This window comes from Sus scrofa, chromosome 1 (assembly GCF_000003025.6).
Source record: "Sus scrofa isolate TJ Tabasco breed Duroc chromosome 1, Sscrofa11.1, whole genome shotgun sequence".
Classification (NCBI taxonomy): domain Eukaryota; kingdom Metazoa; phylum Chordata; class Mammalia; order Artiodactyla; family Suidae; genus Sus; species Sus scrofa.
Genome location: NC_010443.5, coordinates 168,789,482 through 168,813,759, shown reverse-complemented (window position 1 = coordinate 168,813,759; position 24,278 = coordinate 168,789,482). Strand labels below are relative to the sequence as shown.

At 40.6% G+C, this 24,278-nt stretch overlaps 1 protein-coding gene across 4 annotated transcripts in view; it reads right to left on the bottom strand.

Moving 5' to 3' along the window:
• Nucleotides 1-24,278, bottom strand: part of THSD4 (thrombospondin type 1 domain containing 4) — a 577,157-nt gene that overhangs the window by 514,800 nt on the left and 38,079 nt on the right. For all 4 annotated transcript variants that reach the window (XM_021073924.1, XM_021073936.1, XM_021073943.1 and 1 more), the window contains one exon: nt 23,086-23,155. In XM_021073924.1, the coding sequence (XP_020929583.1) occupies nt 23,086-23,155 (70 nt within the window). The remainder of the gene's footprint in view (nt 1-23,085; nt 23,156-24,278) is intronic.

Sequence of the window (24,278 nt, the reverse complement as noted above, 5' to 3'; positions counted from 1 at the left end):
TCACTTTGTTAGGGTCAAACACACAAACTCTATTCTGTATAACTTGTTTGTAGTAAGATCACATTTGAGATATGGGTGTGAGAGTAGAGTTTGTTCAGACAATAATAACAAATTTATAATGTATTTATTTTTAAAAATGGTTACAAATGGAACTATAAACTTCCAAAGGAAGGAATTTATAAACTTGGGTTATGGGTGTTTCTGTGAAGCAGGAAAACTACTTGGAACAAAAGAAATATTCATGATATAGAAAATATATTTTTTTGCCCCTGAACTTGTAGGAATTAAATACAAAAAATAGGTTTTTAAAGAAATCAGGGCAGAGGGTGTCATAGGGAGGGACACTCAAAACTCGATGGCTGTCATTTTTGCCATTAAAAATGTCGGGTGGTGGCCTCAGTTTGCCCAGCTTAGTTACTCCTGCTGTCTGCTTTCTCTGATGGTCCCTCAGCATCTTCAAAGACTTCCACAAATAAAACATGTGACCTGAGTTTTTCTAGGTCTTCCATGTGTCATTTCTTGATTTGGAACTTTCCCACCAGATAAGAACTCTTTTTTTTTTTTTGTCTTTTTGTCTTTTTGTCTTTGTAGGGCCGCACCCGCAGCATACGGAAGTTCCCAGGCTAGGGGTCCAATAGGAGCTGTTTCTGCCGGCCTACACCACAGCCACAGCAATGCCAGATCCAAGCCACGTCTGCAACCTACACCACAGATCATGCAATGCCGGATACTTGACCCACTGAGCAAGGCCAGGGATCGAACCTGCAACTTCGTGGTTCCTAGTTGGATTCGTTTCCACTGCACCACGAAGGGAACTCCCAAGAACTCCTTTCATAATCCAGGGAAGGAGGGATCTGAAGCAGACAAGGATTAAAAAATGGGACCATGGCCCCTCCACAGGAGGAACCTGATAGATACACAAGGCTGGGAGGATGGAAAACCAATCCAAGTTAAGTCAGCTAAGGCTGGAGAAGGCAAAGAGGTCTCAAAGGGCTGGGCAGGCAGATTCTGTGTGCAGTTGGGGAAGCTGGCAAGCATTGGCCAACGTGACTTTGTGCCATCTACCCATGGGCAAAAAGCACACTCAGGAAAAAAAAAAAAAAAAAAAAAAAAAAAAAAAAAAAAAGGAAAAAAAAAGAAAGAAAAAAATCAGAGATCTGGTAGGGAATCCTGGCCCTTACCCAGAAAAAGGCTAAGAGGTCTGGAAAGCCCCATTCTGCCCAAACCAAAAGCTGTAGAGGTTCTCTTTCTGCTACGTTGTAAAGGGCTTTCCAAACACAGTCCTAAGCTTGCTGTTTCATTTGTAATAGTAGCAAATTTGATTTTTCGGCCATTGGATTTGAATCCAAGAGATTTGGCACAGCATGAATTAACGAACATTGACATTCTTCCCAGGCCTTAATAAGGTCTTTTGACTTTAATTTCTTTATTTCTCATAAGTAGAAGTACTCTTAATTTTTCAGAAGCAGTCAGTTATATTTATGCCATTAGAAACAGAAGGCCTGACAAATACCAGCTGGAAAAGACACAGTGCCTGCTTTAGAGTCAGCTTCTAATCCTGCAAGGGTTCTGTGGCTGGACACTTACTAATGAGAACACGCCTTCTGCTGTTCTTTGAAGAGCATCTTTGTTTCCTGGTAACTCTCAAAGGACAATCCCACACTGCTCCAAAGACTTTCACTGCCATTTCAGTACTGGCATTTAATGCACTGCGTTGTTTTCTCGCTCCTTTTCTTTACTGAGGAATAAGATGCAGGAAGTGCAGAAAGTACGCTCATGGTAAGAGCACGACTCCTTACACTTTTAAGACCTAAATAACCAGCACCAAGGCCAAGATTGAGAATATTTCCAACATTCTGGAATGTTTCCTCATGCCCCTTATCAGTCAGTCCCACCCTCTGCCCCCACAGGTATCCACTATTCTAATTTTATTTTCACCACGTATTAGCTGTGCCTGTTCTTGAAACAAATGCAAATGGACTCACACTGTAGGTACTTTTCATCTGGCTTCTTAGAGTCAGTAAGAAAAAATGTATTCAATGAATTCATGTGCCATTCATTCAGTTGTTGCTTACACGAGTAGCTTGTTTTTAACAATTTTACTGAAGTGTAACTGACACACAATCAATTAGGCATATTTGGAGTGTACAACTTGATAAGTTTGCTCATGTGTATTCACCCACGAAACCATCACTATCATCAGGATAATGCACACAGCCATCACCCCAAAGGTTTGTTTGTACTCCTTAGTCCTTCTCCCTTCCTCCCCTTCTCCATCCCCCACAAACACCAATATGCTTTCTGTCATTATAGATCAGATCATCTTTCCTAGAAGTTTATATAAATGGATTAATACAGCACGTCCACTTTTTTGTAGAGATTCTTCCACTCACCATAATTATTTTGAGAGTCATCCACATTGTAGCATGTTATCAACAGTTCTTTCTAACGCCGAGTAGCATTTCTCTGTATGGAGAAGCCCCAGTTTGTTTATTCACTTATCTGCTGATGAACATTTGGGTTGTTTCCAGTTTACAGCAAATAAAGCTGCTATGAATAGTCATGTTCAAGTCTATGTATGGATCTATAGTCATGTACAAGTCTATGCATGGATTTCTTTTTCTCTTGAGTAAATTCTGGATTATTAGATAGGTATATGTGTGAGCTTTTTAAACTGCCAGACTGTTTTCCAGGGTAGTTTACCATTTGTACAGTCCTACCAACAGCCTGTGAGGGAAGTGATTCCTCCACATCACCATCAGCACTTGGTAGGATGAGTCTTTTAAAGTTTAGTTACTCTAGTAGGTGTGTAGTCATCCCTCACTGTGGTTTTAATTTGTATTTCCCTCATGACTAATGATGCTGAGCATCTTTTCCTGAGCTTATTTGCCAGCCAGGTATCTTCTTTGGTGATGCATCATTTCAAATCTTTTGCTTACTCTTGTATCAGGTTGTTTTTCCTTATGATTAGGTTTTGAGTGTTCCTTATATATTCTAGATACAAGTCCTTTATCCATATATGCTTTGTAAATATTTTCTCTCAGGTTCTGGCTTGTCCTCTCATTCTCTTTAGAGTGTCCTAAAACAAAAGTTAGTAGTTCTTATAAAATTCAATCAATCAACTCTTTGATGGCTCATGAGTTTGATGTATCTAAAAAACTCGGCTAGGCCAATCACAAATATTTTCTCCTTTATTTTCTTCTAGAAAGTTTAATGATTTAGGTTTTACATTTAGATTTATGATCAATTTTGAATTAATTTCTGCATATTGTGCAAGGTATGAAACTCACTCTTTTACATGTAGATATCCAATGTCACAAGATTATTTGCTGAAAGATTATCCTTTTCCCACTGAATAACCTTTGCACTATGTCAAAAATCAGTTGCCCATATTTTAGTGAGTTTATTTCTGTACTCTATTCTGTTCTACTATCTGTTTATCTACCTTGATGCCAATAACATATCTTTATTACAAAGTTTTAGAATAATGTAAACATTAGGTAGCGTAACTCCTGGAATTTTGTTCTTTTTTTTGAAATTTGTTTTAGTTATTCATAAATATTTTTCATCAGTTTGTTAATTTTTGCAAAAAGTCTGCTAGGAATTTTATTGGAACTGTATTAAATCTATAGATCAATTTAGAGAGAATGTTTATTTTAATGATGATGAGTTTCTTGCTTACAAACATGGTATATATTTCTCCATCTATTTGTCTTCTTTAATTTCTCTCAACAATGTTTAAGTGTACAGGTCTTTTACATCTTTTGCTAAATTTACCCCGAGGTATTTCATGTTTTTCATGCTATTGTAAATGATATTTTTAAATTTAATTGTTCTATTATTCATTGGTAAATCAATAGAAATATGATTCTTTGCATATTGACCTTATATCCAATAACTTAGATAAATGCACTTATTCTAATAGTCTTTTTTAAGATTTCATCAGATTTCCTACAGACAATTTTGCTGTCTGAAAATGAAGACAATTTTACTTTCTCCTTTCCAAGCTGGATACATTTTATTGCTTTTCTTTGACTGACTATATGAGCAGACATTCCAGTACAAGGTAGAAGAGAAGAGGTAAGATGAAACATCCTTGTCTTTTTTGTTGGTTTATAAGGAGAGCATTTGGTCTTTCACCATTAAGTATGGCTAGCTATAGGTTTTTAGTTGATGTTCTTTATCAGGGTAAAGCAAGTTTCTTTTCATTCCCGCTTTGTGAGAGTTTTATTAGGAATGGATGTCAGGTATCATTAAAACTTTTCTGCCTTTAATGAAGTAGCCATATAGCTTTTCTTTTTTTTTTTCTGTTAATATGATGAAGAGTATCAACTCATTTTTAAATATTGAACCAAACTTGTATCCCTGGAATAAAGCCCACTTCTTCAGGATGTTGGATGTTGGATTTAATTTGCCAAAATTGTATTTAGAATTTTTGTATCCATGTTCATGATGAACAGTCACCTATAGTTTTCTTATCTTGTAGTACTTTTATTTGGCTTTGGTATGTAATGCTGGCCTCACAGGATGAGTTGGGAAGTTTTCTTCCTCTTCAATTTTCTGGAAGAGCTTGTGTAAAATTAGTATCATTTCTTCCTTAAATGTTTGTAAGATTTCATCGGTAAAGTGAAGAGGACCTGGAATCTTTCTTTTGCAGGAAGGTTTTAAAGTACCAATTCCATTTCTTTAATAAATGTAGAAATATTTACTTTATCTATTTTTTTTCTTGAGTGAGCTTTGGTAGTCTGAATCTTTTAAATGATTTGTCTTTTTCATCTAAGTCGTTGAATAGAGTAGTCATAATATTTGCTTATTCTGTTAATATCTACAGAACCTGTGGTGATGTTACCACTGTCTCTGATAATGACAATTCGTGTTTTCATTTTTTTTTTCGCTGATGACTCTAGGTTCAAGATTTATCCATTCTACTGTCCTTTTCAAAGAAACAATTTTTGGATTAAATGGTTCTCTTTACAGTTTCCCTGCTTCTACTTTATAGATTTCTTCTTTGATCTTTATTATTTCCTTTTTTCTTACTTTGACTTTAATCACTCTTCTTTCTCTAGTTGCTTATGGAGAAAACTGAGGTCGCTGATTTGATACCTTTTTTGTCTTTATAGGTATCTAGTTATATAAATTTTCCCCTGCATGACTGTTTCAGCAGCATCCCACAATTTCTAACATCTTGTGCTTTCAATTTGATTCAAGTCAAGGTACTTTCTCATTTCTCTTTCACCTCCTCTTTGACTCATAGATCATTGAGAAGTGTTTTATTTCATTTCCAAATATTTGGAAATTCTCCAGATTTCTTTGTCATTGATTGCTAAATTAACTGCATTATGATCAAAGAACAAATGGTAGATGACTTGAATCCTATCTGTTGAGACTTGTTTTATGGCTTCAAATATTATCTATCTTCAAGCACCTGAAAAGAATACGTATCTGATTTTGTTTGGGGGAATGTTCTCCAAATGTTCATTAGGTCAAGCTGCTTGGTAGTCACAGCCAAATCTTCCACATTCTCACTGATTGTTCTGTCTGTGTGCTCTATCAAGATCAGGAAAGACATACTGAAATCTCGGGCAGTAATTGTGGATGTATCTGCTTCTCCTTGCAGTTATATCAGATTTTCCTTCAGTTATTTGAAGCTCTCCGATTGGGTACATAGGTGTTTAGGTTGTTATGTCCTCTGATGAGCTGACTTCTTTATCATTATGAAATGACTCTTTATCCTTGATAATAACCTTTGCTCTGAAATCTACTTTATCTGATATTAATGGACTCCCTCCAGCTTTCTTTTGACTGGTGGTAACATGGGATATCTTCCTCTATCATTCTACTTTTAACCTAATTTGCGTCTTTATGTTTGTGTTTCCTGTAGACAGTACACAGTTCAGTATCTTGTTTTTTTGTATCCAACTTGTCAAACTCTGCCTTAGTTGAGGTGTTTTTGTGATTATTCGTATATTTGTATTATGGCTACCATGTTGTTATTTGTTTTCTAGTTATCCCATCTATTCTTTGATATCTTTTCCCTCTATTTCTGTCTTCTTTTGAAATATCTGAGTATTTTTATGATTCCATTTTATTTCCTTTTTGAGCTTGTGAGCTAAAATTCTTTGTTGCATTACTTTAATGGTTATATTTAGGGTATATTTTAGAGTATACACTTTTAACTTAGCACAATATAACTTCAAGTAATATGACACTTTTTTACACGTAAGAACCTTATAGGAGTTCTCGTCGTGGCGCAATGGTTAACAAATTTGACTAGGAACCATGAGGTTGAGGGTTCGATCCCTGGCCTGGCGTTGCCGTGAGCTGTGGTGTAGGTTGCAGATGCAGCTTGAATCCCACATTGCTGTGGCTCTGGCGTAGGCCAGTGGCTACAGCTCTGATTTGACCCCTAGCCTGGAAACCTCCATATGCCACGGGAGTGACCTTAGAAAAGACAAAAGACAAAAGACAAAAAAAAAAAAAAAAAAAAAAAAAGAACCCTATAATACTATACTTCCATATTTATCCTTCTCTGGCATTTACACTACTGTTGCCATACATTTTACTTATACATATGTTATAAACTCCAAACCCTCATTATATTATTTTCATTTAAAAAATCGATATTTAAAAGAGATTTAAGTAAACTTTTAAAACCCTATATATTTATCCATATAGTTATCATTTCCAGTGCATTTCATTTTTATGTGATATATATTTCTATCTGATATCCTATTCCTTCTTTGTAAAGAATTCCATTTAACAATTTCCATGGTACAGGTGTGGTACAGCATTTTCATGCCTGAACAAGTCCTTACTTTCATTTTTGAAAGATGTTTTTTTTCTGGGTATAGAATTCTAGGTTGACAGCTTTTTTCTTTCAGTACTTTAAAGATATTGCTTCATTTGTACAAGAAAAAGCAGACAAGAATCTATTGCCATCCTTATCTTGGTTTCTGTAGATGTAATATGTCTTTTTTGGCCTCAGGCTATTTCCTCACTCACATGAGTTGATCAGTGCTGTGCTGTGTCCTTGAGGAGAAAGTCCTGCAGATCTCCTGTAGTCCTCCCTCTGTGTAGCTCTCTTCTCAGGTGCTCTGCCCTGCAGACTCTCACAAGCCTGGTCTCAATGGACTGTCAAGTCCATCTCCTTAACTCAAGGAGTCCAAAAGGATCTGCCTGGATTCTCATTTCCTGCTCCCACTATGAGGATAGGAAATTTCCTCAAGGGAAATTTTAGCATTTAACTCCTTTGTTTCTAATCTCTGAGGGATCACTGTCTTTTGTTGCCTGATGTCCAGTTTTCTGGAAAATATTGTTTTATATATGTTGTCTGCTTTTCTTTTCTTTTCGTTGTTTCAGGTGAGAGAATTAGGGGAAATCTGGCCCCTGTTGCTCCATCTTGACCATTTTTGCTCTTATTCTAGACAAGAGGCCAAATCCAATCCCAGTTGTTCCATCTTGGCTGGAAACAGAAGTCTCTTTTTTAATTGTTGTCCATGTTACCTTGTATATATATAATATAATGTATCTATCTATTCTCTTGTTCATAAACTTTTGGATTATTTCCAATTTTGAGTTACTATAAGTAAACTTGTATGAACATTTTTATGAGCACGTTTTTGTTATACATGCACTCGTTTCTCTTGGGTAAACAACTAGGAATAGAATGGTCAGGCTGTAAAATAAGCCTATGTTTAGCTTTAAGATATGCTGCCAAATAGTTTTCCGAAGGGGTTTATGATTTAAACTCCTACAAGCAATGTATGAAAGTTTCAGGTGCTCCACATCCTCATCAGCACTCGTTTCTGTCAGTGTTTTTCCTTCCAAGCCATTCTGGTGGTGTCTCATTTTAACCTATATTTCCCTAGCGACTAATGATTAATTTAATTAATGATTTTAATTGAGCATCTTTTCATTTGCTTACTGGCCATTACCATATCCTCTTACATCAAGTGTGGTTAAAGTCTTTTACTCATTTTAAAATTGAACTTCTCTACTTTTTCTTAATGATTAGTAGAGTTTCTTCATATAATCTGAGTATGAATCTTTTGTCAAATATATTATCATGAATATCTTCACCCTGTCTATGGCTTATGTTTTCACTCTTTATTGTATATTTTGATAAACAAAAGTCCTTGATTTCAATACAATCCAATTCTTTTATGGTTAGTACTTTTGGTATGTTAGAAAATCCTTTCCTACCCTAATAACCAGGATATTTTCATATATTTTCTTCTGGAAACATTACAGATTTTTCCCTTCTTCTTGAATACAGCAGCAATGATACAAGAAGTTCTATGTTACCTAAAAATTCTTTTTTCCCTTCTACAGGCTTTCTGTTCAATATCCAATTGTAGGACATTGTCAAGAGGCAATCTGAAGTCAATGGTTGTACACTATTCACAAAGCCAAGGCATGGAAATAACCTAATGTCCATTGACAGATGAATGGATTAAGAAGATATGGTAATACATATAATAGAATACTACTCAGCCACAAAAAAGAATGAAATAATGCCATTCACAGAAACATGGATGCAACTAGAGATTATCATACTAAGTGCAGTACGTCAAAAGAGAAAGACAAACACCACATATCATTTATATGCGGAATTTAAAATTTGGCCACAAATGAACCTATCTACAAAACTGTGACAGATTCACAGACATGGAGAGAAGACATGAGATTGCAAACGGGGAGGGGGAAGGAGTGGGATGGACTGGGAGTCTGGGGTTAGTAGACACTAACTATTACACACAGAATGGATAAATAATAAGACCCTAGTGTATAGCACAGGGCACTATATCCAATCTCCTAGAATAGATCACAATGAAAAATAATATATATACAAAGAATGCATATATATGTGTGTGTTTATATATGTAAACCTGAGTCACTCTGCTGTACAGCAGATATTGGCACAACACTGTAAATCAACTATACTTTAATAAAAAATAAATATATAAAATGAATTCAATGGCTGCACATAGTAATAGTAGGCTCTAAACCCATTACAAGGTCCCCTGCTGTTTACATGGTGACTTCTAATCAGTTATCAAAACAAATATACTTCACCCTTACTTCATTCTGTAGTGTCTATGTTCTTTTTGTTTTAAAGTTTCTATAAATAACAGATTGAAGAGCACTTCTCTTTGGCTGGTGGCCCTAGAAGTGAGTTTTCATTTTCTTCTTCTAGTTTTTCATTTTCTAAATTCTCTATAATAAACATGCACACTTTTAACTAAAAAGTAAACTCAAAAAAAAAAAAAGAGCTATGGGTTCATTTGTGGCCAAATTTTAAATTCCGCAGTTGTGATTAAAGTATATGTATGTGAGAGGACAAGATGGCGGAGGAGTAGGGGGACACGCTCGCCCTCTCCCACAAACACAACAAAAAAAGCACATCTACAGAAGAAATGACTCGCACAGAACAACAACCAATCGCTGGCAGAGGAACCTAATCTCCAATAACGGCAAGAAATTCGTGACATTATTGGGCAGAACGGGAGAAAAGAGGAGAGTGAGAGAAGGTGAATCCGAGCGGGACGGGCGCTCCCGAAAGGGAACTGCGGAGGGGAAAGGGATCCCGCACCCTGGAAAGTCACCTACCGGGCGAAAGATCAAACGAACCGGAGGAATCTCCAGATGCAGAGAAGAGTGTAGCAGTAAGTTGGAGTACGGAAAAACGATCAAGAACCCAACGGACCATCTGAACTACGGGCACAGTCACCAAAAATTGAGACGCCTGGGTGGGGACTGGGCACCGAATCCTCGGCTCCAGAGGTTAGTCCCCGGGAAAGGGCCGGGGGACGCCTGGGTGGGGGCTGGGCACCGAGACCTCAGCTCTGAAGGTTGGTCCCCGAGAGGGGGCCGGGGACGCCTGGGTTGGGGCTGGGCACCGAGACCTCGCCTCCGAAGGTTAGTCCCCAAGAAAGGGCCGGGGGACGCCTGGGGGGGGGCTGGGCACCGAGACCTCGGCTCCAGAGATTAGTCCCCGGGCTAGGGGGGCGGGGAAGAGCGGAAACTGCTTGGGAGGTCTCTAAACCATTTGACGGGGCAGAGACTGCCTGGGAGACTAGAAAACAAAGCTGTCGCAGAGGAAGGGAGCAATACTCTAGGGGCGGGGAAGTGGAAAGCCGCCTCAGAGGGAACCTGGGAGAAGAGCCTGGTCTGCGCCAGTGCTGAGGAGGGGAGAGAAGAAGGGGTGGGTCCCCATAGAATCCCCCCCACGCCACAACAAGCTTACAGGCCCGCTAGCTAGCAGAAAGCTGTGCTTCCCAGTGCATTCCCTCCCCCCACCCCCACCACCCCCTACGCTCTCGCCGAACCTGGGGCTGCCTGCCATCCAGGAGGGCTGGCCTCAACAATTGCCTGAAGCCTACCACCGCAGGGGCTCTCCCTGCACAGGCCTGCTTGCCCTTTGGAGGGGCTACACTTCCACAGAGCAGCACCAAACACCACCAGCCCCCTAAAAAAGGCCTGCAGCCCAGAAAAGCTAGAACAAGCCTAGCCAGGCCGTGAATAGATCGACCTAATTCTCTGACGGTTTTTCTAAGACGGGCTCCCCCGGGGAGGAGCCTCTTGAGTCTCCAAGGGCCTTGCTACACGCCCAAGACCCTAGGGGGTGCTAAGACCTAGTGGACCAGCTGCATAGGACTGCCAGCTCCAGGCAGGACCCCCTGCAGCCCAGAAAAGCTGCAACAAGCCTGGCCGAATCGGGAAAAGATCTCAGACGGTCTTTCGGAGTCGGGCTGTCCTGGGGAGGAGCCTCTTGAGTCTCCAAGGGCCCTGCTACCCGCCCAAGACCCCAAGGGGTGCTGAGACCTAGTGGACCAGCTGCATAGGACTGCCAGCTCCAGGCAGGACCCCCTGCAGCCCAGAAAAGCTGCAACAAGCCTGGCCGAATCGGGAAAAGATCTCAGACGGTCTTTCTGAGTCGGGCTGTCCTGGGGAGGAGCCTCTTGAGCCTCCAAGGGCCCTGCTACCCGCCCAAGACCCCAGGGGGTGCTGAGACCTAGTGGACCAGCTGCATAGGACTGCCAGCTCCAGGCAGGACCCCCTGCAGCCCAGAAAAGCTGCAACAAGCCTGGCCGAATCGGGAAAAGATCTCAGACGGTCTTTCTGAGTCGGGCTGTCCTGGGGAGGAGCCTCTTGAGCCTCCAAAGGCCCTGCTACCCGCCCAAGACCCCAGGGGGTGCTGAGACCTAGTGGACCAGCTGCATAGGACTGCCAGCTCCAGGCAGGACCCCCTGCAGCCCAGAAAAGCTGCAACAAGCCTGGCCGACTTGGGAAAAGATCTCAGACGGTCTTTCTGAGTCGGGCTGTTCTGGGGAGGAGCCTCTTGAGTCTCCAAAGGCCCTGCTACCCGCCCAAGACCCCAAGGGGTGCTGAGACCTAGTGGACCAGCTGCATAGGACTGCCAGCTCCAGGCAGGACCCCCTGCAGCCCAGAAAAGCTGCAACAAGCCTGGCGGAATCGGGAAAAGATCTCAGACGGTCTTTCTGAGTCGGGCTGCCCTGGGGAGGAACCTCTTGAGTCTCCAAGGGCCCTGCTACCCGCCCAAGACCCCAGGGGGTGCTGAGAACCAAGTGAAATCTGCTACCATCGTGGGGTGGACCTCCCAGTCCTGTCTGCCCTCAGGAAGTCCTCCTTTGCTTCAAAGAAACACTGTTAGTCCCATCAACACTCCAGAAAAGCCACACTGCCTCAAAAAAAGATTGACCAACAACGACAGCCCTCAGGAAATATTCCAGGGCAGTGACAAGGCAAACACTACCCGATAACAGAGAGTACAACTCCCTCAGGAGAAAGAAGACAACAAGCAAGATGAAGAAGCTGAGAAACCACCCCCAGTCAAACCAACAGGAGAACTCACCTAAAACAGTCAACAATGAAACTGATCTCTGCAGTCTGACAGACCTGGAGTTCAAAAGAGAAATAGTGAAAATACTGAAGGAATTAAGAGAAGATATGAACAGCAATGCAGATACCCTCAGAAAGGAGCTAGAAAATATAAGGAGGAGCCAAGAAAAACTAGAACATTCATTTGCAGAGATGCAAACTGAACTAGGGGCAGTAAAAACCAGAATGAATAATGCAGAAGAACGAATCAGTGATATGGAAGATAGAATAATGGAAATCACTCAATCTGGTCAACAGACAGAAAACCGAATCAAAAAACTGGAAAGCAATATAAGAGACCTATGGGATAATATAAAACGGGCCAATCTACGCATAATAGGAATTCCAGAAGGAGTAGAAAAAGATAAAGGAATGGAAAATATATTTGAAGAAATTATCGCTGGAAACTTCCCAAATCTAAAGGATACTGGATTCAAGATACAAGAAGCACAGAGGGCCCCAAACAAACTGAACCCAAACAGACCCACACCAAGACACATCATAATAAAAATGGCAAAAGTTAGTGATAAAGAGAGGATCCTAAAGGCAGCAAGAGAAAAACAGAATGTTACCTACAAGGGAACCCCCATAAGAATATCAGCTGATTTCTCTACAGAAACACTACAGGCCAGGAGGGAATGGCAAGAGATATTTAAAGTGCTCAAAGGAAAAAATATGCAACCTAGAATACTTTATCCAGCAAGAATATCATTTAAAATAGAAGGGGAAATAAAAATTTTTCCCAACAAACAAAAACTTAAAGAATACAGCAACACAAAACCCAGGTTAAAGGAAATATTGAAAGGGCTTCTCTAAACCAAAAAGAAAGGAAGGAAAGGGAAGAAAAAAGAAAAGAAAAAAAAAAAAAAAAAGAAGAAGAAGAAGAAGAGGAAGAACTAGGACTGAGGAAGATACAATCAGAGAGCAGTCACTCAAATAAGCCAGCATACAGATTTAATCATGAACATGCTTCAAACAAAATAAAATTAAAAAGAAAAAAATAAAAGAGTCATCAAAACCATAAAATGTGGGCAAGGGATGTTAGGAGGTAAATAATCCTTTTTGTTTGTATGTATGTCTCTCTTCTTAATTTTAATATAATAATGAAGTGTTTGAACTTACAGGACCATCAGGCTAAAACACACAATTATGGGAAGGGGTTAGCATACTTAAAAAACAGGGCAACCACAAGCCAAAACCAAATATTGCATTTGCAAAAAATGAAAAAAAAAAATACACTCAAGCAGATAATAACAGGAGACCATCCAACCAAAAAAAAAAAAAAAAAAAGAAGAATGGAGAACCATAGAATCAACTGGAACACGAGGATCAAATGGCAATAAATAATCATCTATCAATTATCACCTTAAATGTCAATGGACTGAATGCCCCAATCAAAAGACACAGAATGGCTGAGTGGATAAAACGGCAAAAACCTTCAATATGCTGCCTACAAGAAACTCACCTTAGGACAAAAGATACATATAGATTGAAAGTGAAAGGCTGGGGAAAAGTATTTCATGCCAATAGACATGACAGAAAAGCAGGAGTTGCAACGCTCATATCAGACAAAATAGACTTTAAAACAAAAGACATAAAGAAAGACAAAGAAGGACACTATTTAATGATTAAGGGATCCATCCAAGGAGAGGATGTTACTATCATCAACATATATGCCCCAAACATAGGAGCACCCAGATACATACAACAAATATTAACAGACATAAAGGGAGATATTGATGAGAATACAATCATAGTAGGAGACCTAAATACCCCCCTCACATCAATGGACAGATCCTCTAGACAGAAAACCAATAAAGCAACAGAGATCCTAAAGGAAACAATAGAAAAGTTAGACTTAATTGATATCTTCAGGACACTACATCCAAAAAAATCAGAATACACATTCTTCTCAAATGCTCATGGAACATTCTCAAGAATCGACCACATATTGGGACATAAAGCGAATCTCAATAAATTTAGGAGCATAGAAATTATCTCAAGTATCTTCTCTGACCACAATGCCATGAAATTAGAAATCAACCATGGGAAAAGGAAAGAGAAAAAACCTACTCCATGGAGACTAAACAACATGCTACTAAAAAACCAATGGGTCAATGAGGAAATCAAGAAGGAAATTAAAAACTATCTTGAAACAAATGATAATGAAGACATAACCTCTCAAAATCTATGGGATGCTGCGAAAGCAGTGCTCAGAGGGAAATTTATAGCAATCCAGGCCTTTCTCAAAAAAGAAGAAAGATCCCAAATTGACAACTTAACCCTCCACCTAAATGAATTAGAAAAAGAAGAACAAAGAAGTCCTAAAGTCAGCAGAAGGAAGGAAATTGTAAAGATCAAAGAAGAAATCAATAAAATAGAGACTCAAAAAACAATAGAGAAAATTAATAAAACCAAGAGCTGGTTCTTTGAAAAGGTGAACAAAATTGATAAACCCCTGGCCAGACTCACTAAAAAGAGGAGAGAAAGAACCCAAATCACCAAAATTATAAATGAAAAAGGAGAAATCACAACGGATACAGCAGAAATACAAAAAACCATAAGAGAATACTATGAACAACTATATGGCAATAAGTTTGACAATCTGGAAGAAATGGACAATTTTCTAGAATCTTACAGCCTGCCAAAACTGAATCAAGCAGAAACAGACCAACTGAACAGACCAATCACTAGAAATGAAATTGAAGAGGTCATAAAATCACTCCCTACAAATAAAAGCCCAGGACCAGATGGCTTCACAGGTGAATTCTATCAAACATATAAAGAGGAATTGGTGCCCATCCTCCTTAAACTCTTTCAAAATGTTGAAGAAGAAGGAATACTCCCAAAGACATTCTATGAGGCCACCATCACCCTCATTCCAAAACCAGGCAGAGATACCACCAAAAAAGAAAACTATCGCCCAATATCATTGATGAATATAGATGCAAAACTTCTCAACAAAATCTTAGCCAACCGAATCCAACAACATATCAAAAAAATTATACACCATGACCAGGTTGGGTTCATCCCAGGTTCACAAGGATGGTTCAACATACGCAAATCAATCAACATCATACACCACATTAACAAAAAAAAAGTCAAAAATCATATGATCATCTCAATAGATGCAGAAAAAGCATTTGACAAAGTTCAACATCCATTCATGATCAAGACCCTCGCCAAAGTGGGTATAGAGGGAACATTCCTGAATATAATCAAAGCCATTTATGATAAACCCACAGCAAATATAATCCTCAATGGGGAAAAACTGAAAGCCTTCTCACTCAAATCTGGAACAAGACAGGGATGCCCACTCTCACCACTGCTCTTCAACATAGTTTTGGAAGTCTTAGCCACAGCAATTAGACAAACAAAAGAAATCAAAGGCATCCATATAGGAAGAGAAGAGATCAAACTGTCACTGTATGCAGATGACATGATTCTATACCTAGAAAACCCTAAGGACTCAACCCCAAAACTCCTTGAACTGATTAATAAATTCAGCAAAGTGGCAGGATATAAGATTAACATTCAGAAGTCAGTTGCATTTCTGTATACCAGCAATGAAGCATTAGAAAAGGAATACAAAAATACGATACCTTTTAAAATTGTACCTCACAAAATCAAATACCTCGGAATACACCTAACCAAAGAGGTAAAGGACCTATATGCCGAGAACTATAAAACCTTAATCAAAGAAATCAAAGAAGATGTAAAAAAATGGAAAGATATTCCATGTTCCTGGATTGGAAAAATCAATATTGTGAAAATGGCCATCCTACCCAAAGCAATCTACAGATTCAATGCAATCCCTATCAAATTACCCATGACATTTTTCACAGAACTAGAACAAACAATCCAAACATTTATATGGAACAACAAAAGACCCAGAATCGCCAAAGCAATCCTGAGAAACAAAAACCAAGCAGGAGGCATAACTCTCCCAGACTTCAAGAAATACTACAAAGCCACAGTCATCAAAACAGTGTGGTACTGGTACCAAAACAGACAGACAGACCAATGGAACAGAATAGAGAATCTGGAAATTAACCCTGACACCTATGGTCAATTAATCTTTGACAAGGGAGGCAAGAACATAAAATGGGAAAAGGAAAGTCTATTCAGCAAGCATTGCTGGGAAACCTGGACAGCTGTATGCAAAGCAATGAAACTAGAACACACCCTCACACCATGCACAAAAATAAACTCCAAATGGCTGAAAGACTTAAATATACGACAGGACACCATCAAACTCCTAGAAGAAAACATAGGCAAAACACTCTCTGACATCAACATCATGAATATTTTCTCAGGTCAGTCTCCCAAAGCAATAGAAACTAGAGCAAAAATAAACCCATGGGACCTCATCAAACTGAAAAGCTTTTGCACAGCAAAGGAAACCCAAAAGAAAACAAAAAGACAACTTACAGAATGGGAGAAAATAGTTTCAAATGATGCAACTGACAAGGGCTTAATCTCTAGAATATACAAGCAACTTATACAACTCAACAGCAAAAAAACCAATCAATCAATGGAAAAATGGGCAAAAGACCTGAATAGACATTTCTCCAAAGAAGATATACAGATGGCCAACAAACACATGAAAAAATGCTCAACATCGCTGATTATAAGAGAAATGCAAATCAAAACTACCTTGAGATACCACCTCACACCAGTCAGAATGGCCATCATTAATAAATCCACAAATAACAAGTGCTGGAGGGGCTGTGGAGAAAAGGGAACCCTCCTGCACTGTTGGTGGGAATGTAAACTGGTACAGCCACTATGGAGAACAGTTTGGAGATACCTTAGAAATCTATACATAGAACTTCCATATGACCCTGCAATCCCACTCTTGGGCATCTATCCGGACAAAGCTCTACTTAAAAGAGACACATGCACCCGCATGTTCATTGCAGCACTATTCACAATAGCCAGGACATGGAAACAATCCAAATGTCCATCGACAGAGGATTGGATTCGGAAGATGTGGTATATATACACGATGGAATACTACTCAGCCATTAAAAAGGATGACATCATGCCATTTGCAGCAACATGGATGGAACTAGAGAATCTCATACTGAGTGAAATGAGCCAGAAAGACAAAGACAAATACCATATGACATCACTTATAACTGGAATCTAATATCCAGCACAAATGAACATCTCCTCAGAAAAGAAAATCAATCATGGACTTGGAGAAGAGACTTGTGGTTGCCTGATGGGAGGGGGAGGGAGTGGGAGGGATCGGGAGCTTGGGCTTATCAGTCACAACGTAGAATAGATTTACAAGGAGATCCCGCTGAATAGCATTGAGAACTATGTCTAGATACTCATGTTGCAACAGAAGAAATGGTGGGGGGAAAAACTGTAATTGTAATGTATACATGTAAGGATAACCTGACCCCCTTGCTGTACAGTGGGAAAATAAAATAAAATTTAATATAAAAAAAAAAAAAAAAAAAAAAAAAAAAAAAAAAAAAAAAAAAAAAAAAAAAAAGTATATGTATGTTTTCCCACTTTTAGAAATAATATATGATGTTTCATGATTCTTTCCTAAATAGATTATGCTGACCATATTGTAATTTATAAAGCAACTTGCTCAGTGAATGTCTGTTGGGCAGACAGAACAGTTTCATTAACTTAAAACCTTCCTACAATCTACATATTTTCCCTTACTAATAACGTATGGTTTTTATTAAAGTCTTGGTCAAGGTTTTTCCACTCTCCGTCTTACCTTATCTGCAAATGAAGTCACAGAGAGTTTTAAAAATATAATCATTTGCCAAGTGTCATTAAATAACTACCAAGAACAGAGGGTGAACAATCCTTTGTGATGCCATTCGTGTTGTAGGAGCAAGAGGAAGACTTCTGGAGAGAAATATCTCAAAAGAGCTACCTACACTCTGCACCAGATTCCTCTTTTCCTGCACTATCATGGGACAGTTTTTAAAGAAACATATCGGGTCACCCAAGCAGCGTTTAGAAATGCATAGTTTACTTGACAGCATTTACAAATTATGTCTTTTCCTCAGAATAACTTACACTGTAGAAACGCTTCCATATGCTAAAGTTGGAAAAGCTATAGTAATGAGAAAGAAAAAGAGATGTCTTTCAGAAGGCAGTTTTCATATGCATACTAAACTGCAGTATGCACAAATTAGTAGTGCTGTCCCTTAAGAATTTACCATAAAAGGTTTTCTAATTCTTGCTGCTGCTCTCTGCTACAGCTTGGGAGTGGATGTTGCCACAAAACAGTCAGTCAGCAGGAATTCAATTATGATTTATCCAAGTAAGGAAAACAATTTGATAGCTATCATAAGTCTTACATTTTAATGAAAAAAATATACTTTTTTCCTCAAATCCTTTGTGCTCCTTAACACCCTAGGAGGAGATAATTTCCAACTTCAAATTCCAAAACATACACCATGACTGCAGTTAACTCCATTCTATTCTGACCTTAGAGCAGCAGCTGGCAAATTGTGGGCCATGGGCCAAATCCAGCTGACCACGTGTTTTTGTAAATAAAGTTTTATTGGACGACAGCCCGTACATTTATTTACATATTATCTACAGCTAACTTGGTGCTATAAAAGCACAGTTGACGAGTTATGACAGAAACTTTGCAGCCTAGAAAGCTAAAAATATTCACAACTGGTCCTTTATAGAAAAAAATTTCCAACCCCTGTTTTAATAAGTATCTCCTTACATCTTATGTTGCAGAAATGAACAGATGCCACTATTGCCAGTACTGCTTCTGCTCCAGGATTTTGAAGATAGAGCCAGGCAGGAGGACAGCCACAGCTCCACAGAGCTCCAATGAAACATCAAAAAGAAACTGATCACAAAACAGTGAAAACTTTCTTCTCTAGGGCAAGTGACAATGACCCTGGCAGTTAAAATGCACATGATTGTATTTGAGAACTGCCCTAAAATGTATGTTTTCCAAGTAAAGGGATCTGTAAATGATTCTAAAAAAAAATTTTTTTGGCCACACCCACAGCATACAAAAGTTCCCAGGCCTGGGATTGAACCAGAGCCACAGCAGTGACAATGTTGGATCTTTAATACCTAGGCCACCAGGGAACTTCTGGAAAAAATTTTTTCAATCTATCCGCCTTTCTACTGAAAAGTTCTTAACAATACTTTGACAAGGAGGTATCATACACCAAGATATGGAACTTTCTGCTCAATTTTAAACCTGAATATTCTAAAGTAATTCATAAATCAATTTTTAAAATTTCTCAGAACAAATATTTTCTTTAAGGAATACAGAGGCAATATCTTTTCATGAATGTTTTGTTCAGATTTCATATATATCGTTCAGGCTAACTTGAAAAATTATGAAGTGAATTGACTATAAAATAATTCCAGGTATAAGGGCCTATTTAAATAATATCAAAAAAAGATCAAGTGGTAGATAGATTCAACTATTAAGAAGTGAATTGACTATAAAATAATTCCAGGCATAAGGGCCTATTTAAATAATATCAAAAAAAAAGATCAAGTGGTAGATAGATTCAACTATCAGTCCTGAAGTCTGAGATGTGCATTATTAAGGAACTGGTGGATCTGGTGTCTGGGGAGAACCTGTTTCCTGGTTCATCAGCAGCAATCTTCTCTCTATGTCCTCACACAGCAGAAGAGGCAAGAGATCCCTCTGGGACCCTTTCATAAGGGCATTTAGCCCCTCACGAACTAATCACCTCCCAAAGGCCCTGCCTCCAAATACCATCACATTGGGGATTAAGCTACAACATTTGAATCTGGGGGGACACAGTCTATAGCATGCCACCTCGGCACCCCCAAATCCACAACCTTCTTGCATGTAAAATACATTCGTTCTGTCCCCGAGAGCCTTGTTAAGTCTTAACTGGTTCCAGCATCAATATTAAAGTCTAGGTCCAAAGTCTCATCTAAACATCATCTGAATCAGATATAGGTGAGATTCCAGGTATGATTCATCCTGAAGCAAACTGCTCTCTGGCTATGAATATGTGAAATCAAACATGCTATGTGCTTCTAAGATACAAGAGAAAGACAGGCACAGGACAGACACTCCCATTCCAAATGGGAGAAAGAGGGAAGAAGAAAGTCCAAAACCCAACTGGGAAAATTCCCTAAAGATTAAGAATCATCCTCTTTGGCTCAGTGCTCTGCCTTCCAGGCCCACTGGGCCCATGGTCCTGCCTGCAGCTTTGCAAGGCAGGGGTTGGGGCCACAAAGCTCCAGATTGCCCTGCCCCAATGTGGTTCTCCAGGGCTGGGGTCCTGGAACCTGGGCTCAGCCTTGTCCCTTGAAATTTGGGTGGAGGCAGCCATGCCCCCAAGGTCCTGCTGGGCATGGCCCACATCTCAATTGGAGCAGCTCCTGGGGCAGCCAAGGAGCTCAGCATGTGTCGGGAGTGAAGACTGCCAAATGAGGTGGTGTCAAGGTGAGCCAGGTCTGGAAGGCACAGCCAGCATCCCCTTTGCATTCTTCCATTGTCTTGGACAATAAATAGCTCCTGGTTTCTGTCAAGCTGGCTGACTCATCACCTTATCAGATGGTCTCTTGACCACACCCTTGGAGTTCTTTCCTGGACAGGCTTTCCATTCTTTTCAATATGAATAGGCTGAAGATTTTCTATGTTCTGCTTCCTTTCCAGTGAACAATTCTATCTCTAAGTCATTTCTCTTCTTGCATTTGAGTGGTCTAGAGAAATCAGGCCCCTCCTTCAACATTCTGCTTAGAGATTGCTTTTGCTAAACATCTAATTTCATCGCTGGCACATTCTACCTGCCTCAAAACACCAAAACACAAATGAGTCAAGTTCTCTACCACTTTTTAAGAAGCATGGCCTTTCCTCCAGTTTCCAAAAACATGCTCCTCATTTCCATCTGAGACCCATCAGAATGGCCTTTAACTCCATATTTCTATCAACATTCTGCTTCAGATGACTTAGGTATTCTCTAGAAAGATGGAGGCTTTCTCTACATCTCTCCTCTTCTCATTCTGACCTCTCACCAGAATCGCCTTTCAAAGTCCATTTATGGCAATGTAGGCTTTTCCTAGTGTGCACCTCAAAACTCCTCCAGCCTCTACCCACTACCCAGTTCCAAAGCCACTTCCACATTACGGCTATTTATTATAGCAGCACCTCCACTTCTCAGTGCCAGTTTTTGTCTTAGGCAGTTTGGGCTGGTAAAACAAAGTAACATAGACTGAGTGGCTTATAAACAACAGAAACTGACTTCTCACAGTTTGGGTGGCTTCAAGTCTAAGATCAGATGCCAACGCAATGCCAGCCTCCATGATGCAGACTTACTGTATCCTCACACGGCAGGGCAGCAAGCTCTCCCATATGCTAACAAGGGCACAGATCCCATTCATGAGGACTCTACTCCATTTCTGAATCACCTCCCAAGGATCTCACCTCCAAATACAATCACATTGGGGGTTAGGTTTTAAAAAATGAATCTTAGGAAGACATAACCTATCGTAGTTTTTCTTGCTGACTCTTGAAATTATGAATGGGGGTGATGCAGTGGAGTAAGAGGGGTGTATATTGCCAGGTGATTCCAGCACAATGATGCTTAGATCTTGGCCAGGTTTTCTATTCATTCGATCAGTTAGTCACTCAACAAGTATTTCATTGAGCACCTATAATATGCAAAGCTATATTCCAGGGTCTTGAAATGTGACAGCGAACAAGACAGGTAAGATCCCATTTTCACAGAGCTGACATTCTAATGGGGGATACAAGACAGTACTGGTTCCCATCTGGCTCAGAAAGACAAAGCCAGAACATTATCCATAGACCTATGAGAAATGAAACTAATCAGACAAGAACATCAAGAACTTCTCCCAAGAAGGTGAATATCTAGGCAAACGTGTGTGCACACTCTTGGCTCTCTTTTCTCCTGGACTTACCCTAGGAAAACCCTCTCTAGGAAAGGTTCCAATCAACTCATTCACACAAATGGCTGAGCTACTATTCCTCTCAGAGGCATCTGCACTTCCTTATCTGTAGATGTGAGGAGTCCCAAGGTAGGAAAAAGGGATTTTAGGGACACTCTCAAGGTTATATCATTCATTTAGTACTTTTTTATTATTAAAGTAGATCACAGCAATTTCTGCTGTACAGCAAAGTGATTCAGCCATACATATATATACATTCTTTTTCTATATACTATTTCCCATTATGGTTTTTCCCAGGATCGTGCATCCATTTCTAAGGAAATATTAATTACACAACTGCTCTGTTGCAGGGCAGCACTGGGCTTGTTTAGGCAACAGTGAACAGTTCATTTACTATGAAACACACAGAGCCTAAAGGGAAGCATGCATGCTCGATACTGTCCATTTGTCCCTCCAGATGCTCTGTTCGCCCACTCTTCTCCACCCAGTCCTGTTGCCCAGGAGGCTGGCCTTCGAGGATGACATCAAGGGATTTTTTTGGTCTTCTGTCCTTTTTTGGGTTCCATTAAAGAGAGTGAGCAGAAGGGGATGGAGGGGAGGAGCAAGAGGGCTGAGTCCTTCTCTCCATGCTCCCTCCCTGCCTGGCCACTGGCTACAGCCACAGCCTTGGGCAGCATCCATGGACCTTCAGGTGCCCCTAGACAGGGTAAAAGGTCCATGCTGGTGCTCCTCCACTCCTAGGCGGGAACGGGCCCTCCCTAATGGACACAGGATGCAAAGCCAGCACTGCTTTCAGATCAGATACTGACTCTGGGCACCAGCTTCATCTTTTTTTGGGGGGTGGGGGGGCTTTGCTTTTTAGGGCCTCACCCACGGCATATGAAAGTTCCCAGGCTAGGGGTCGAAGTGGAGCTCTAGCCGCTAGCCTATACCACAGCCACAGCAATGCCAGATCTGAACCATGTCTGCAACCTATACCACAGCTCATGGCAATGCTGGATCCTTAATCCATTGAGGGAGGCCAGGGATCCAACCCGCATCCTCAAGGATACTAGTCAGGTTCAGTTCTGTGGAGCCACAATGGGAACTCCGCCAGCTTTGTGTTTCAGCTCCAGGGACTTAGGAGGGCTACGAGGACTGGTGAACATTCTCTAAATGCTGCTTCCTCTGAGAATTAGTGGTGACTCACCTCTAAACAGAACAAAACTCAAGATGATGACTGGAGATTCCCCAGGCCTTTGGGCAGAGAAGGAAAGCCTCTGAACGGCCATGACTTACCTTTCTGTGTTCAGTAGAGGGCTGTGGGCAGACGAGCTGAAGTCCAAGCAGCACGAGGGAACCCAGGACACTGAGAAGGAAAAAGAGCAACAGGCAGGGCTGTGAGTATGTCCCCGGCAGCAGCATCCAATGGAAGATGCAAAGAGCAGGTCCCACAGGACGGGAGGCAGCACAGTGTTGAGGGCAGGGCTGTGGCAGAGAGTCAAGCCCTACTTTACCACTTATTGGCAAAGTTTCCAGGTCAAGACATTAACCTCTGAGCGTCAGTCTCTTCCCTTGTAGGAACAGAAGCTGGCCGGGAGGACTATACAAGTGAACACACACCATGCTGGGCTCTGAGAAAGTGCTCATGCATGTCTGGTCCTTGCGGAGGTGATACAGACAAGGTAAAAGTGGGGCTCTAAGCTTGGCCAGGGACCTTCCTCTCCCGTACCCCAGGCATTCCTTGGAGCCATTCCTCTGCTTGTCCTTGGCCCATTAGTGTCTCATAAGTTCTCCATGGGTGGGATTAGCTGTGTTAAGCCCCACTGTCACCAGTCCTGATAGGGCTTGTCATCATATAAAGAGAAGGTGTAGAAATAGGAGCCAGCTGGCCCCGAGACAGCAGGGTGTGCTGGGAGAGCATGAAGCTTTGGATTCAAACACATCTAGGCTAGAGTCCCAGCTCCGCCATTCCCATCCGGGTGATCCCGGGGAAGCGAAGGTACTCAGCCTCAGTGTTGTCACCTTCTATAAGGATCACTGAACACGACAGAGGTGAATATGCCTGGCACAGTTAGAGAGTCAGAGGAGAAACAAGTATTGTCAATTCGTTAAATGCCCAAAGTTCCCTGGTATCACGTCATCAATGGCATGGATTTACACATCCCTGCAAAGAGGCCATTGGTCTGTCTGACTTAGTTGTCTTTTGAATCCTTTTTTAGAGGTTAACCCTAAGGGCAAGTAAGTAACCTAGTGGTTCTCAACCTTGGTGAGCCCTCCAACGAAGTAACTGAGAGATGTGAAACTTGTCCTTGTCCAAGGACGACTCACTGTGTGGCGCAGGCATGAGGAAAACCTGCCTGAATCTGGGAGGCAGGAAAATCTGAATCTGGGAGGCAGGTGGAGTTAGGAAAGCTCCTGCCATCTCTGAGAACAGGAAACTCCACCCTTACCCCCACTGTGTGTGAAAATGAGCCCAGCCCTAGCCACAC